Genomic DNA, 16,539 nt, shown 5'->3' on the forward strand with positions numbered 1-16,539 from the left:
CGGGCATGGAATTGTAGGGTTCTTAAAATTTTAATTTACTTTGTTTGACAATAAAAATAAATAAAATGAAATACTTAGTTAACAAAATTTTAAATATATACGAAAGTCCCGTCCAATCAATGTGGCAATTGACATGGTTTGACACTTATGGGTATGGAATATGGATTAGGGATAAACTTTTTTTTCACGCAAACTAACTGATCGATTGACTTGCGGAAGTAGTACATTCTTTCTCGCCAAGCAAAACCAGTTTTAAAAAAAAAAAAAAATCCTTAAATCACACCCAACTCCAAAAACCAAAAACCAAAATGATCCAATATGGTTGTTAACCCTCCCCTAATCCAAAAAAAACCCTGCTAATTATGCCCCTGTCCCTTGCAAAATTTCTTGCTGGTCAAGCTGCAGCTGCTGCTAGGAGCTCTTTTCTTCGACAAACGAGGCGGTACGGATCATCAACATCATCATCATCGAGTCACTATCAGAGCACCACCATAATGCTTCCATTGATGAAACTCGGAACTCTGGCCATCAGAACAATTTCAAAGCCCATTGCTGCTCGCCTCAAAACACATGCTGCCGTGCACCCCAGGTTTCGTGCCGCCATCATCTGGATGGCCCAGGTTAATATACTCACTTCAATCCATCATTTGTTCTTCTTTTCTTTTGTTTCATTTTGTGAAATTTTATTTGTTTTTCTCTGAGTTCAGATTATATATATATATATATATATATATATATATTTATATGTTTTTCTGGTATTAGTGATAGGTAGTAATTTTGAAATAGTTGGATGGATGGTAATTAGGTCAAAATCTTGCAAAAAATCTGAAAAGGGGAAATCTTAGTCTTCATCTCCCTAGCTTCTATCTAAGTAGTTAATTTTCGAAGCAATCTGCTAATATTGCTCAAGAATAATGTCAGATGAGGTATTGGTTTTGTAAAGGTACTGGGTATTGGTTTTGTTAATTTCGCATGAACTTCTTTTAGTTTTCCCTATACTTTGATCAAGTTTGCTTATCCTTGGTGTGTCATTGTACCAATGGGGGAATACAATAAGCTGCAAGCGCTTCTTTTTTTTCTTTTAATGGCTAAAATGAGTGGGAGGCTAGGCCATCACATATGTGATTTCATTAGATAATGAAGAATGTATTGAGAGCCGGCATAATGTCAGAACTAGGGGTTTAGAATTTAGCCTGAAGCATAAGCCCTGCGCCTTGAATTTAAATAAATAAAATAAGGATCCAGGTTTTAATAAAGGAAAACAACAATTTTCGTGAATAAATTTTAGTGAACAAATATGGTGAACGTAACCTTTTTGTATAGGTGAGTCAATAATGTTAAATATGCTGAAGAGTTCCACAGTTGCCTCATATTATTTCACTTCCCAACAAAACTTGAAACTTTAGCTTAGCGTGACTGTGTGATTACAAATTGCTCTAACTGTAAAGACCAACAATGTTGGTGTTCGGTGAGGTTAGTTTTAAAGCCCTATTTACCGCGAGAAAAGATTTCGAGTGGTGCGCAAGGCGTCAGTTCATTTCCAATGATTCTACATCAACAAAATGTTATGCAAGTTGTGCCTCATGCACTCTACTGAGTTCCAATTCATGTAGCATATCATGCCATTATAAGCATATATAATATTCTTGCGCAGCTAGACAGATAGTACTTCGGTGCTGAAGCCATTGCATTAGCTAGCAATATGTATTCTGGTGTTTCCAACTAGCAAGAGCTTTAGATTACTTATTTTCAGTTGAAATTATCAGACAAAGTATCGTTGGGCAACACAATTGCAAAGACGTGTGCAATATGGACGTGCAATAAATGTTGCGATCCGCCCTCTCGATGAAGCAAAAGCTATTGCAGCTGCTACAGATTTTCTCGGAGAACTTGTCATCTTCACTGTAAGTTAGCACCTCTACATTAGACATATCAATATAGTATGTAGTTTAGGATATTTGACTGTGCAATAATCCATTGATCCATAAATGTTGACCAGCTCTATGTTGTCGTAATAAGCTTCATCCATGGCAAGGTGAATGTATCACTAGCTATTTCCCACTGGTTTACCATGCACTATTTGGTCTAAAATCATATGGTACTGGTCTACGTACGCTAATTGATGCATCATTGCAGTGAATGGGTGCCCTAGTACTTTTTAGTTGGCAATTGATATCTTTGATCCCTCAGATGCTTTGTCTTACTTAGGTTGCAGGACTTGCTATTGTGTATGAGGTGAATCGGAGCTACAAATCAGAGGCTAAGAAGGAGGCACAACGCAAGAAAGAATTAGAGGTATATATCCCACTCCAAGAAAGAATACAACTGCTTTGAAGTGTTTTTGGTAATTTCTGGCAGAACTTCCCAAACAGGCCTTCTGGGTTATATAAGCACTTTCAAATTAATTTTACAGGAAGTAATCGAATTTCCATATAACAAGCATTGTTGTGATTCTAAAGAACTGCATCGAATTTCACTATAAGGAAATATCACTCTCAAACAGTCCCGAGGGTCATATCTAATCATTGTGGGATTATCTTCTTTCGACTTGGACAACCCTCACGGACTTGAATTTAAATTCAGATGTTTACTGCTACTTCATGTGATGATGAACTATTTTCCGGCTTGAAAATGATAGCATACACAATCCTTTATTAGCTCACGGGACCTTTGGTTCTTAATGTGAATCTTAACCTACTTTGTCAACATTGACTAAGAGTAATTTAGGTTGTTCATCTACAGTAGCTAGTTTTCTCTTTGAATATTAGAAATTAAATACTGATAACCATCATAATATGTTGATAGGCACTGAAGCTGAAGGACAGAGATTTAGAAAAAGAAGTGGAATCTCTAAGGCTCAAGCTGCAAGAAATGGAGAAACAATTACAAAGAAGAAGCAGCTGGCTGGATTACTTGAGGCTATCATTACTATTCCGACAAGCTGCTGAACAACAAAAGACAGCATAGTCCTGCCTCTAACTGATCTTTGAATCAATTCACTGCACTCCCTTCGTTAAAATTAGTATTCTTTTTTTTTTTTTTTTTTTCTGGGAGTTTTCCTTACTCTTCTCATTGGAATTAGCATTTCCTTTCAAAAAAAAAAAAAAAATTAGCGTTTTTGACAATGAAAACGGGTAGTTAACTGCTTCTGTGAATATATTAATTGTAGTGTTCTTGAGGGATAGTTTCACTTTCGGTCGCTTCGTGGTGCTCAATCTTCGCCATCTCGATGTTGCAATTTCAGCTTGTGTTTTAAGATCAACTTCTATCATCTCCATCAATTTTTGAATACTTTGGATGCTCTCATAATGAAGATTATACTCACACCTTATGAATTATCATGCACACATATATGATTTTTTTAATTTTTTTTTTTTGTATATATCTTACAAATATCTTAATTTTATCAGACTCTAATCTACCTCCACCACCAAATAATCCATATCTACTCAAAACTTCATTTATGGCGTAGGACTATGGCGGAGAAATTGAGTGAAAGACTCAAAAGTTTTACAAAACATTTTAAGCGGATCTCGGAAGTGTGATTCAAATCACCGAAAAATAACAGGGTTATTTCTTCCTTACTACATAACTAAAAGAAAAAGACAGTTACATGTGATATAGAATGTTGGGCAACAGAATCTGTGTGGGACACTTCTAGAGTTCTAGAGGTAGCACATTGTAATGATATTATCTTCACTTATTTATATCGGTATTTATTTCAAACGATTTCGATATTCTCATTTCATATTCTTAATTTATATCAAGCCACACAACTCTAATAGAGTAAGAATCTGTGAGTGTGAGCCAAACCTTGACCACATACTGATTATACTTTCAACATCAATTTATTTTTGACTTTGCATGATTCAATCTCATCAATATTTTACCTTGAGGGACAATTAATCCAGAAGTAGAGTAGATGTATCATGGGGTGGGTCAAAGTAGTAGAGATCTAATCCCTAGCGTTTGTGGTGGCTCAGCCATGGACCACCTGATCTTTTAGAGGTCGAAGGTGGTGCATTATGAATCTATGATCGAATCATGTATTAGAAACCTCAAAAACCAACCTTTTTAGGGTTCCCCTACAGTTGGCAATAGCATTATCTAACTTTTCGGCTTAATTTTAAAAGCCTACATGGTTCTTTATTTGAGTCCTAAATCTGCTTTTAATACTTTGTTTTGTTTGCTTCTGGTGTAAATGTCTGGTCAAGGTCCAACTCTATTTCAAGAAACCATGAATGAATCCTTTTGATTCTTTGAATGATTGTGTGAGCCTTTAGTAGCTTTCTAGTCCTATGTATTAAATTTATTTGCCACAATAGAAAAAGAAGGATAATCGCAGCAGCTGTCTGTAGAAGACAACGTTGTCACATTGAGTCACCAACACCATATGCCATGTTAACCTTGAAACGGGAATGATCAACATGATGTTTATTCTTATAAAAAATAAAAATAAAACACAATGTTTATGTGCACAAATGAAAATAAAGCCATAATAAAATAATAATGAGTCATACTGTGTAAGTAAATTATAATTTTTTTATTATTTAAATTCAGTTAAAAAAAATTGCATAATCCTTGCAAGATATTGAAAAACAAAAGACTCGTAATATGGATGTTAGTTCACGACATCTACCGTAGTTTGTATGCAAATAGGAGGTTGCTGGCCCTTCGTGTATTGGTACCTCCTGCTTCTTATTGGTTTTGGAATATGTTCGAGCCAACAAACAAATGAACAATAGACCTAGCAAAGTTAAGTAGCTTCAGACCATGGCTAACTGACACAACCCTAGCACAATAGGATTGCCATATATTGTCACCATTGTCATCAGCCACCACGCGTAGCATTACGGCCCAAGATTGTCGTTGTGGCAAAGTTCAGTAGAGCAATCACCGAAGCCACCATGTACACCACAATGTAGGCACTTATCATTGCCTTATCGTTTTCAAAATCATCTGTGGGCAACATCACACCCTCGGGCACCAACAACATACTGATCAGCTGAGCCCGCGTGTCACAGAAGCAAATCATCACCCGTTGTTTACACCACGTACTACGGTCAATTGACTCAACTCTCCTAAAAACGTTTATTCTATAATTGCAACTTAAATTATTTAATTATAATTTAGTTAATCCTTTCAAAAAAAAAATTATAATTTAGTTAATTGAGGTAATCTTTTATATTATTTTCTTCCATTTGAGTCATTAACATGGCAATGTAACCATTCCAGGTTGGAAGACATTTCTCGTTTGTCCTTCCCTATCTAGACATATATCTTCTCTGTTCTAAAATTATCCTCTGATCCTTTATCCCCATCACGCGCCACTCATGTGCGCTTCTCTATGTCAAGACTCAAGCGTGGTACCATAGTACATCGAGCACAGAGCTCTCCCAACGAGGCCCTTGCCCTTCCTCCAAAGTCCAACCCACTCTCCAATCAGAGGCGCGTAACAGTATTGCTCTGGCACACGGACCGTCAGTCATCCCCCCCGCCACCGTACATTCCACGCTCCACTGCAGCGCTTCAACAAACGGTCCATGGTCTAAATGGTCATGATGGACACAATGAGTAAATGACCATATGGTCCATGGTCTAAGGTCTAAGGTCGTGGTATTGATATTATCGGGCTTTTTTCGGACTCGGGTCACGTGCAAGTTTTTGGAGTCTTCTCTGTTTGGCTGTCGGACCCTCCATGTGATCCCGGCCTTCGGAAAAGACTGCCTTTCTGGCGAATAATATCGGAACTGCCACTGCGTCTTTGTCGCGACTCGCGAGGGAAAGAAAGCGGCCAGCGGTGGTGGGCCGGGTTGGTTCGGTTAACGAAAAGCGGGGCAAAGTGCCACGCGGACTGGAATGGTGATTGATTTTGATTATTTGATGTGATATTCCCAATACAAACTACTGGCCTTTAGTTTAACTCGTCTCTCCTGTCTCGCTTGTCTCATTAATTCACCGCAAACTTTACTTTACCCTGTACGCTTTAGTTTAATTACTTTATTTTCTGGAAAACTACAGGTCACTTGTCTTGTACCCGTCTTTTACATCAGATACAACTCACCGTCTCATGAGCTTAAGGTTTCATGGGTCACCTTGATTTCGATGGCTCGATGCAAATCGAAGCTCAACGTCCCTCTGGTTGTTTGCTGTGTTGTCTCTGGTAAACGGTGCAAAATGCAATGTTCTTATTTGAGAGTTGACATTTATAACATTTTTTTCACTCTCTTTTCAAATTAATCGCAGGACGATCAACAGGCATTGCAACTCATTCTCTGACTATGTTTGTAATTTAGTAATTACACTGAGTGAATTCAGCGTTCGAGTACAGGATCTGGAGTTTCACATTTCGAACATTTATGTGAGGAGACCCAGTGTATTCATGAACTATTTGTCGCTGATATTTTTAGCATTTTAAATAATAAAATATCACTTATTTTGTCAAATTTGTTGATTTTCCATATTTAGAAACCCAAATTAGACATCTGATTATACTTTTTTTTTTTTTTTTTTTTGATCAAGAAGAAACTTCATTAATAATGAACTGGATACAATGAGTTTTGGCAACATCTCATACACAGAGATGACCACTGGACTTCACACTGGAACTCCAAAATGACTGACTGATGGAGTCAAAAAGACCCCGACTCAACTACAGACTAAAACTTGCACAACAATTAAAGGCAAAGACAATATGCGCAGGAGCAGTGAATCCATGACACACAACTTTGTCAACACTAACGCGCCACTCAGAGTCCTCTTGACCTGCCTTTGATCGACCAAGTCTACACTCGTTGTGACTTCGAACCCGACCAAATTGAAATGCTGGACCGCCAGACCTGAGACTAAATGAAACCCTAATACCATTGCCACCCTATTGTCAACACCGTCAATCCACAAATGCTCCAAATCGTCAACACCCTAATACCATCTGATTATACTTTAGATCCGATAATTTTAATACCATCTGATTATACTTTAGATCCGATAATTTCCCACACAATATTTTAATGTCATTGTTAGTCGAGTAATTACATAAATTCCGTCAAGCTAAATAGAATTCTTCTGTTTGGTACTGTTATCAATTAATTTCATATCAAAACGACTCACGAACCAGATAATATTGAATCAAACAAGTGATAGGAAGCCACAGAGAACACAAAGAAAGTAAGAGACTAAATGACTAATCATAATTATCTAGTGTAACAAACGTTGTACATCACTAACCTATTCCAATGAGTACACCTGTGACCAGTGCATCAATACTGTGGTCAATGAAAGTAATTTCCTTTACCTTCCCTTTTCAGTAAAAGCTGGTCTTTGGTGTGGCAGCGGTGTGACCTCAATTTTGCTGCTTTCCCACACATTTGCGCACCAAGATTCGACACCTAAACGCCAAAGAAAGCTTTAAAAAGATCGAGCCCCCATCCCTGTGAGCGCTCACAGTCTCCCTAGTAATAATCTCCAAACTCAAAGGTCACCACCGTCATTTTAGACCAACCCCAGCAAGCTTAGTTGTACTGGCCATGTAACCAGATCCTCACTCTCACTCCCTTACATTTTGATACAGACAAACCACCACTCTCTCTCAACAAATCTTCATCAATCCAACGCACCCATCTTGCTCTGTTGTGTCAATGGCCGCAACAGCTCAGTCCCACAAATAATTTACGCTAAAAAATAATGATGGTGGAGTCAGAGAGACCCCATCGCAGCAAGAGTAGCAGCGGAACCACGAGCGAGCTCTTCATTTGCTTCAGCACTTCTCGCCTCTCCTCTTCTTCATCCATGAAGCTCTCTTCCAAGTCCCTACTCAGCCCGGGCCGTACTCGAGACCAGACCCCCCAAATCTCACTCTCTTCCTCTCTCAGCCGCCGCCTCAGAACCAGCAGCAGCATCAAAGGCGGCGCCTCTCCGATGTTCCCGAGCGGCAGCGGCGGCGGCGGAAGTAAGAAGCGAGGGGGTTTCGAAAACCCGGAGCCTTCGTCTCCCAAAGTGACGTGTATTGGGCAGGTGAGGGTGAAGACGAAGAAGCAGGGGAAGAAGATGAGGATGATAAGCAGCAGATCGAAGCGGAGCAGGAGCGGCAGCGGCGTTGGCGGAGCCGAGGCGAGTTTCCGAAAAGCGGAGCAGAGTGTTAACCAACATGAAAGTTTCCAAGCACTTCATTTTCCGACTCACCAGATGAGTAGCAGCAGCCAGAGGGAGTGCTTGCGGCAGAGGAATAACCAGAGGTGGGTGCATCTTCCTTTAACCATTTGCGAAGCGTTGAGGGCTTTCGGGTCGGAGTTTAACTGCCTGATTCCGAATAAGTCGTCGTGTTTGAGCGGCGGCGAGGCGAAGAAGGATGAGGAGAACAAAGGGGTGAGATCGGAGAGTGGGAATAGCTCGTGTGGGGCGGTGTTTGCGAGGTGGTTTGTGGCGTTGGGAGATGGGGAGGATGGGAATAAGAGGAGGGAGATAGAGTTGGTGGTGGGGGAAGAAGAAGAGGAAGAAGAGAGAACGGAGATGAGCAGTGGGAGCCATAGTTTGAGGAGGCAAATTTTTGAAGGGATTGAGTTTAAAGAAGAGATAGTGAGTGAGGCTTTGATGAGGGAAGAAGAGGAAGGTAGAGTTAGTATGTGTGTTCCGCCCAAGAATGCGCTTTTGCTCATGAGGTGTAGATCTGATCCGGTGAAGATGGCGGCGCTCGGGAATCGGTTTTGGGAAATGCCGGCCGCTCCGAAAGAGGAAGTGAGTGAAGATGAAGATGAGGATGAGGGTCTTGAAGAGAAAGAGAAACCACATGAAGAAAAGGAAAAGGGGCAAATTGGGTTACAAACAGACGTTAAGCTTTTTGGAGACGATGGTATGTGTGAGAAATGGGTTTTGGACGGCGAAGATGTAGAAGAACAAGAAGAAAAAGAAGAGGAATTGAGTTTGGTTTTAGAGGATGAGAAACCAGAGCAAAGTGAGAGCCTTTATGAGCAACCAGAGGTAGTAGTAGAAGGAAAGGAATGCCGAGAAGAAGAGCCAGATCGAGAGGAAAATACGAATGAGCCAGCATTGGTAGAAGAAGCTGTGCTGGATTGTTCTCTAGCTGAATTTTTTGCAGATCCAGAAATGTCTGAAGTTGAAGAAATGGGGTTACAATTTGAAGAAGCACATGAAGAACAGAGAGAAGAGGAAATGAGAGAAGTAGAGCTTTCAATATCAGAAGAAGTACTGTATAAACAGGAAGAAGAAGAAGAAGAAGAAGAAGCAGAGTCTTGGGCTGAAACTGAAGCAGAGGTGACAGAGGATTCAACGGCGGAGGAAGAGAAGGAGTCCAGAGAGAGTACTAGGGAAGAAGCAGAAGAGAGTCGAGCGATAGTGACCCAAGATAGACCCGAACCCGAATCCGAGCGCCCGAAGGCCCAAACGGATCTCCAACCGAAACCGTCAAGTCAAAACCAGGTCTTACCGGACTGTTTGCTGCTAATGATGTGCGAGCCGAAGCTGTCCATGGAGGTATCCAAGGAGACTTGGGTTTGCAGCACGGACTTCATCCGATGCCTCCCGGAGCGACACGTCAGCAGCAACAAAAAGGACGGTAAGGATGAGGCGAAGAAGCCGCCGCGGGTCAGCATAGCCTCGAAGCCCGCGGCGGTTCAGCAGCAGCCGATGATTCAGCCGCCGAGGTCGTCTTGTTCTTTTCCGATACAAGCGGGCGGGGGTCCGGTTTCGATGGCCGAGATCATAGGGCAGAAGCTGGTGGGGTCTAATGCCTATGAGCCGTTTGTGCTCACGCGCTGCAAGTCGGAGCCGATGAGGTCGGCGGCTAAGCTTGCGCCGGAGGCTTGCTTTTGGAAGAACAGGAAGCACGAGCCGCATCGCCACCCGGGTCCGCTCGGAGTCGGGGCGACCGGAGTCGGGTTTTAATCTTAGGTAATTGGGAATGTGAAACGAAAAAAAACCAAAAAAGTGAAATCGTAGGGATGTTGTCTTATGGGATCATGATTGTAGGTTTTTACTTTTCACAGAGGGGTTATCATTGCTCTCTCTGGTTTGTACATTTTCATGTAGTGTTTTTCTAGAAATTCGTTTCTTTTTTACCCTTCTCTTATAAATCTATAATCTTTTTCAATTCATCTGTTTTCCTACTAATTACTCTTCGTTCCAATTCTTTTTTCTTTTTCTTTTTTCCGAATGGATCTCTGGTGGTTACTTCAACATTAGCTCATCGGTTAGCATCAAAACCTTAAAAGTTCATCAATTTTGGGTACACAAATTATTAGGAGATATCAAAGTTTATCACTTTGGAGAAACCAGTATTTGAAATTATCAATTTTAGTCCGTAGAAAATAATATTTGGGCAAATGGAATGTCTTGCGTCAAGTAATTGATGGATTTTTTTCAAGGAAAGGGGGAGGGGGGGAAGGGTATTTCATGGACCGGCTCATAATCTGCTTTATAGATCTTTTCAGAAGAAAAGAAAAGTTGAAAAATGGTACTAAGCTACAACCAATTGATTATCTTTCTGTTATATGGGTTCCAATGGAATGAATGGTAACTTTCATTGGGCAATGAATAGGTAGTACAAGGTGCACGTTTGTTTGTACGTAAGGTGGTGAAACACATGGGCTTCTTCTTAGAGCAGAGTGCACTGGTAGATTTACATAATGGAGTAGCAGAGAAATGCAGCTTTGCGTTTGAGCCACAGTAAATCACAAACCTTTAGATAGGGACTCGAGCTCCATGCCGGAACTTCTCCTTTCTCTTTTCAGAGTCAGTGGCTACAGGATTCACATACTTATTAATATTTGAAAAGTTACTCTTCTACCCTAATTTGTTTACTCTCTTATTTACATTATTCAGATTCCTTGATTGCTCTGTGTTTCCTAGTCATTGTAGAAGAGAAAATTGCCCTACATATTTGAACCGAACCGATCTTCACTATTGTGAAAGTGAAGACCTATATTCGAGAAGCAACTATGATGTAAAGAGAAGACTTCTCGTGAAGTCCTTTTGGTCGGACTCGCATTTGCTTTGCCACAAGCCCACAACCACTAAACTATGCCTGGGCATTTTAACCCGAAAATCCGGATCGGACTGGTCCAGACCGCCGGGATCGGGGCGGGTTTTGGAGAAAAAATGTAAAAATTTAAGGCCCGGACTGTTTAAGAATAAAACGGGCCAGTCCCGGGCCTAAGAGTACACCAGTGTGAAAGCCCGGATAAAAGCCCGAATAGGTTTTATATGTCATTATGCCATATGTCTTTCTCTTATAGGCTGTACATACAAGCCTAAAGTCGTAGTAGATCATCCAAAGTCTTCAACTTCTTCATCAGTCTACTTTTCTAATCCGTAGTTGACCACTTGACCCCATTTTTCTCTAACTCAAATTCTCTCTATTCTTCAAAGAACAAGAACGAAGAATCCTAAATTTCTCTAACCCCAAATTTCCAATCCCAGCCTCTATTCCAAAATCCCAATCCACAGCACAATCAAGGATAGATGACTGCCCACCTACTTCCATACCCATCCAGATTTTAATCAATTCGTCGAACCCAGCCTTCAATCCCTTTGTTGAACCCAGATTTCAATCAGTTTATTGAACCCAGCCTTCAATCCCTCCGTCAAATCGAGATTTCAACCAATTTGTTGAGCCCAGCCTTCAGTCCCTCCATCAAACCCAGGTTCCAATCAATTCGTCAAACCCATTCTTCAATCCCGTTGAATCCCTTCCTTGACTTCATCAAATATTTGATTTCCCAACCCTATCCTTAACCCCAAGCCTCTTTTTAGAAGAATGAAACCTTGGAACCCTAATTCCTAAATGGAAACCGCAGCTTCGGTTTATGGGAGTGAGATGGTGGTGGTTCCTGTCATTCCATCCAGTTTAAAGGGTTAGAAAGTTTGAAGATGGATGCTATTTTCTTCGTTTTGTAGTTAGTTTGTGATTTGTATGATGCGTTAGGCTGTGCTCTAAACCCAAAAAATCAAATCATGATGAAATTGTGGAGAAGATGAAGCTAAGCCGAACTGAACTTTTGGGCCCGAAAAACTGGGAGGGCTAGCCGGTTCATTCACGGTCCTGGCCTTCCTAGTTCTAAGACTGAAAAATGTGATTCAAGCCCGGCCTGTTCAATTCATGCTTGGTCCCGGGCTTGCAAATGTCACGTCGGGCTGGGACCGTGCCCAGGCCTACACTAAACTGAAGAAAAGGGGACTGTATGGCTTGCCCGGCTGGCTGAGATAGTTTACCCAAGAGATCGATATAGAAAAAGTCGCTAGGAGGCTTCTATCTGATCATGTCTTTCTCTAAAGGCCCAACCCGAATTCAAGGAATAGAAAAACAAAAGTTAGTTACCGGATCCCAAGCCTTTCAAATGGTTGTCACTGGCGGAGCATATGAACCCAAACCTATCGCATCTAACAATCTTAAATATGGGAGAGTAAAATTTTGGTTTTAGTATTAAACCAGGTTCAACAATTGAAGCCAAAAAAAAACAACAACAACTAAATATGGTAATAAACGGTAAAACATGACCAAATAGTGGAAGAACGTGAAAGTACCACTACTCCGATTACAATATGAAGTACAATATGGGTTCAGGACCATGAAGTGAGGATCAAGAATACAAACAATATAAATTCTCAAACTCAGGCTGAAAAGAGGGGCAGAATGATGGCTAGCAAGGTAACAAATATCAACTCAATTTAATGTTTGACTCATCTTGACTTGACATTGACTCTGGTGTTGGAGTGATTTTCAGTTTTGCAGGTTTCATTTCCTCTTGGTACTTGTTAAGTGTTGTATACCGAGAGAATAACAAAACAAAATAAGCCCAACAAAACAGAAGCCTGCCCCTTTCCAAAAAAAAAAGAGAAGCGTGCCTAGTCAAAAAATAATAACTCTTCCTGTTTACTAGAAATAGAAAAATCTAATTTTTTTGGGTCGATATTATCCAATGGAGCCTGCACCGTGGCTTTAGGGTTATAGGGTGGGCTCGCGAAACTGAAAACCTAAAAAAACCGCATCGAAACCCTAACTGAAGCCGAACAAAACCGCACCAAAAAAAAAAACTGAACTGAACTGATTATGTTCGGTTTGGTTTTCAGTTTCAGGTTGGTATAAACTAACGAACCGAAAATTGAAACCCTGTTCACATATGCCAAAACGACGTCATTTTGTTTTAGGGTTGGAGAACAACTAAGCAACCTTGAGTCGAATCCCCACAACCTCACTTCCTCAGCCACTCAGCTCTCAGCCCCGACTTTTTCCCTCTTTCTTTTTCCTCTTCGTGGGACTCGCCGCTACCAGAGCCAGGACCGTCTGCCGCCACTCAATTTCGAAGACATGAAGACAGGAACTCACGAAGCCTCCCGAACTCGAAGTCAGCAGCTTTCCATCTTTCAATCTCTGTCTCTCTTAAAGGTAAGTTCAATTTCGCCTCCGTCTTTGATTTTCACTGATTTGAGATTCTGAGCTGTGTAGCTAGTTGGTCTCTAGTCCTATGTTTAAAATCTCTAATTGTGTGTGTAGCTAGTAGTTCCCGATTCATTTTGCTTCTCCTTAAACTCAAGTCCTCAGTCCTTACTAGCAGCGCCATCTTGTCTTCTTATTTTGTGTTTTTCGACTTCAGAGATTGAAGAAGACTCGGTATTCTTTTCTCCTCCATAGCAGCAAGTCAGCAATGCTTCACTTTTGAATTCTAGGTTAGGTCTGAACCGATTTCAATTGCTCACAACCAACTGCTGTATTCATTAGGTGATTGCTTCATTGGCTTGTATCCAAAACTCACATTTCTGTTTACTGATAGGAGTAATCAATAGCTCGAAGTTGTCTTTCCTCTTAGTTCTAAAGGAGTGAACATACTCGTGTTGACTATGTTCCGATTGAAAGGTAACTAAGTTGTGCTTTTGTGCTTTTGTTTAAGAGATTTCATTGTTTTAATTATATTCTTGCTAATTTTTTGTTCTTCTGTCTAATTTGCATATCAATACCAGGAAACATTATGATGAGGCAATCTAAATCAACTGCTACTAGTTCTGGTGCTGATCCGAAATCAACTTCATCATCTCAAGTAGCTGACTTGTTTACTACGGGTTTACAATTTTCGAGAAATTGGATATTTGGATTGGATGTGTTGAGACTTATTGTTGCATTTATAACTTTGAAAACATGCTAGTTTGTGAATTAGAGAAGGTGACTTTTGAGCAATCATTCTTCTTTTGTATGTTTATGTGGCAGATTCTATATGTTATAAATGGTTGAGACTTTAAGCTTAGAATTAGCTTGTTGGTATATTAGTTTAAGTGTTCTTCTGTCCTATTAATACTAAAGGAGCTACTGGTAATCTGGTATATATAGTATATATGTGCTGAAGGATTTGTTGCCTTGTTGGTATAATAGTTTAACTGCTAGCTGCACTTTGAACTTGAAGTGACTCCCTTTTTTTTTTTTTTTTTGGATTGTTAAATGTTGATGTAAGTAACTAAGTAAGTGTGTTCCATTTATCGGTTTATTGTTCAAGTAATGCATTTGCTGCACATTTTGCGCATGTTGCTGGTTTGCATGTTTGCAAGGATTTGTTTGACTTGTTGCTGTTTCTTTTTTCTGTTTTGTTTTCAATTTGTCTTCCTTGTGCAACATGTGATATGCTTTTATGTGCAATCTATATCAGGCTAATAGACTCGAGGATTTGATGGTCAAGGCTAATTGATAATATCCATTAGTACATAGGTGATGCGATCTTATATGACAGCTCCTACTTGATAAAAAAAATTATAAGACCCTGCACATTTGCTGCTAAAATATTATATATTGTGATCATATATATTGTTTTGCTGCTGGTATTTTTCAGAAATCTATTAGTCGTATTTTTTATCAAAACTGTTTTGCTGCTCATATATACTGTTTCTGTTTAGCAGTTTCTGTTTTGCAGAATCTGTTATTCTGTTTGCAGTATCTGTTTTGCAGTTTCTCATTGCAGTTTCTGTTTTACTGAAACTGTTTTGCTGTTTGCTGTTTCTGTTTTGCTGCTCATATATACTGTTTCTGTTTAGCAGTTTCTGTTTTGCAGAATCTGTTTTTCTGTTTGCAGTATCTGTTTTGCAGTTTCTCATTGCAGTTTCTGTTTTACTGAAACTGTTTTGCTGGAACTGTTTTGCTGTTTGCTGTTTCTGTTTTGCTGGACTGTTTTGCTGCTGTTTTGCTTAGTTTTGTTGGACTGTTTTGCTGGAATGTTGAATTATTATGGAAATTGAATCAGTTTTGCTGTAAATGCTGTTTTGCAGATCAACACTAGTGTTGGTGAATTGACAACACCAATACTGGTGAGAGAAGTAATGCTGCAACTCTGGAAGAAAAAAGAGGAAGTCAAGCAACCGAGCTTGAAGATGACGGAAGTGTGGAAAGCATCCTTGCTGCATTGAAATGGAAAGAAAGGTCAGATATTTGGAATCATTATGATAGGAAGGTGGTAAATGGTAGAATTAATGATGAATGCAATTATTTCCATAAAGAATTCTATGTTGATCCTAAGAAGAATGGTACAACCTCTCTTATAAATCATGTAGAAAAATGTCGAAAGTATCCCCAGAATATTAAGATGCTGAAAGCTAAGAGACAAAAGATTTTTTCTTTTAAAAAATCAACTAGTGAGTTGTGTACTGTAAAATGCACTAAAGAAGAGTTATCCTTGTTATGTGTGGAGTACATTATTCTAGATGAGTTACCATTTTCTTATATAAAGGGAGAAGGGTTTAGGCGTTTTATGGGTAGAGCTCTTCTTTATTAGAGAATTTCTTCTTGTAAGACAATAGCAAAGGATGTGCATAAGCTTTATTTTGGGGAAAAGAAAAATTTGATGAATCAATTGAGTAGATATAGGTTGTGTCTTACAACCAATACATGGACTTTTATTCAAAACATTAATTACATGGCTCTCACTGCACATTTTATTGATAATAATTGGGTGTTGCATAAGAGAATTCTTATTTTTTGTGTGATCTCAAATCATATAGGAGAGAGTCTGTAGCTAAGCTTTTGGAGGATTGTTTGTTGGAGTGGATATAGAGAGGATTCTCACAGTTACCGTTGATAATGTTTCGTCAAATGATGTTGCATTGAGGGAGTTGAAAAAGTGGATAGGTGATTGGCAGATCTCTAATGCACTTTTGCATGGAGGGAAGAATTTGCATGTGAGGTGTGTAGCCCATATTTTAAATTTGATTGTACATGATGGGTTGGGTGTAATGAAGATGACCATTGAGGCCATTTGTAATGCAATGAGGTACATTAGATCCTTCCCACAAAGACTTTGTTTCATCAAAGAGTGTGTTGAAAGGGTGAAACTAGAGTGCAACGGGCTTGTGATTTTGGATGTCCCTACTAGGTGGAATTCCACATTCTTGATGTTAGAATGGGCTTTGAAACTCCAAAAAGCCTTTGATAGAATGACAGAAGATGATGCCGGTAATTTTTGGGTATGGCTCCAAGGTGACACGAATGAGAAGCCAAAAGAAGGGCCACTGGCAAGTGTTGATTAGGAGTATGGGGAGCAATTTGCAGAT

At 39.8% G+C, this 16,539-nt stretch overlaps 2 protein-coding genes across 2 annotated transcripts; both read left to right on the plus strand.

The window, feature by feature from the left end:
• Positions 1 to 350: 350 nt before the first annotated feature.
• Positions 351 to 3,004, plus strand: LOC112203523 (OPA3-like protein). The gene is made up of 4 exons (XM_024344483.2): positions 351 to 620; positions 1,767 to 1,904; positions 2,209 to 2,295; positions 2,806 to 3,004. Exons 1-4 carry the CDS (start codon positions 363 to 365, stop codon positions 2,965 to 2,967), a joined length of 645 nt encoding a protein of 214 aa, XP_024200251.2. The 5' UTR covers positions 351 to 362; the 3' UTR covers positions 2,968 to 3,004.
• Positions 3,005 to 7,455: 4,451 nt separating this feature from the next.
• On the plus strand, positions 7,456 to 10,105 carry LOC112165948 (histone acetyltransferase KAT6B). Its single transcript, XM_024302661.2, has one exon. The coding sequence runs from the start codon at positions 7,684 to 7,686 to the stop codon at positions 9,898 to 9,900; it is 2,217 nt and encodes a 738-aa protein (XP_024158429.1). The 5' UTR covers positions 7,456 to 7,683; the 3' UTR covers positions 9,901 to 10,105.
• Positions 10,106 to 16,539: the final 6,434 nt, after the last annotated feature.

This window comes from Rosa chinensis, chromosome 5 (genome assembly GCF_002994745.2).
Source record: "Rosa chinensis cultivar Old Blush chromosome 5, RchiOBHm-V2, whole genome shotgun sequence".
NCBI lineage: Eukaryota > Viridiplantae > Streptophyta > Magnoliopsida > Rosales > Rosaceae > Rosa > Rosa chinensis.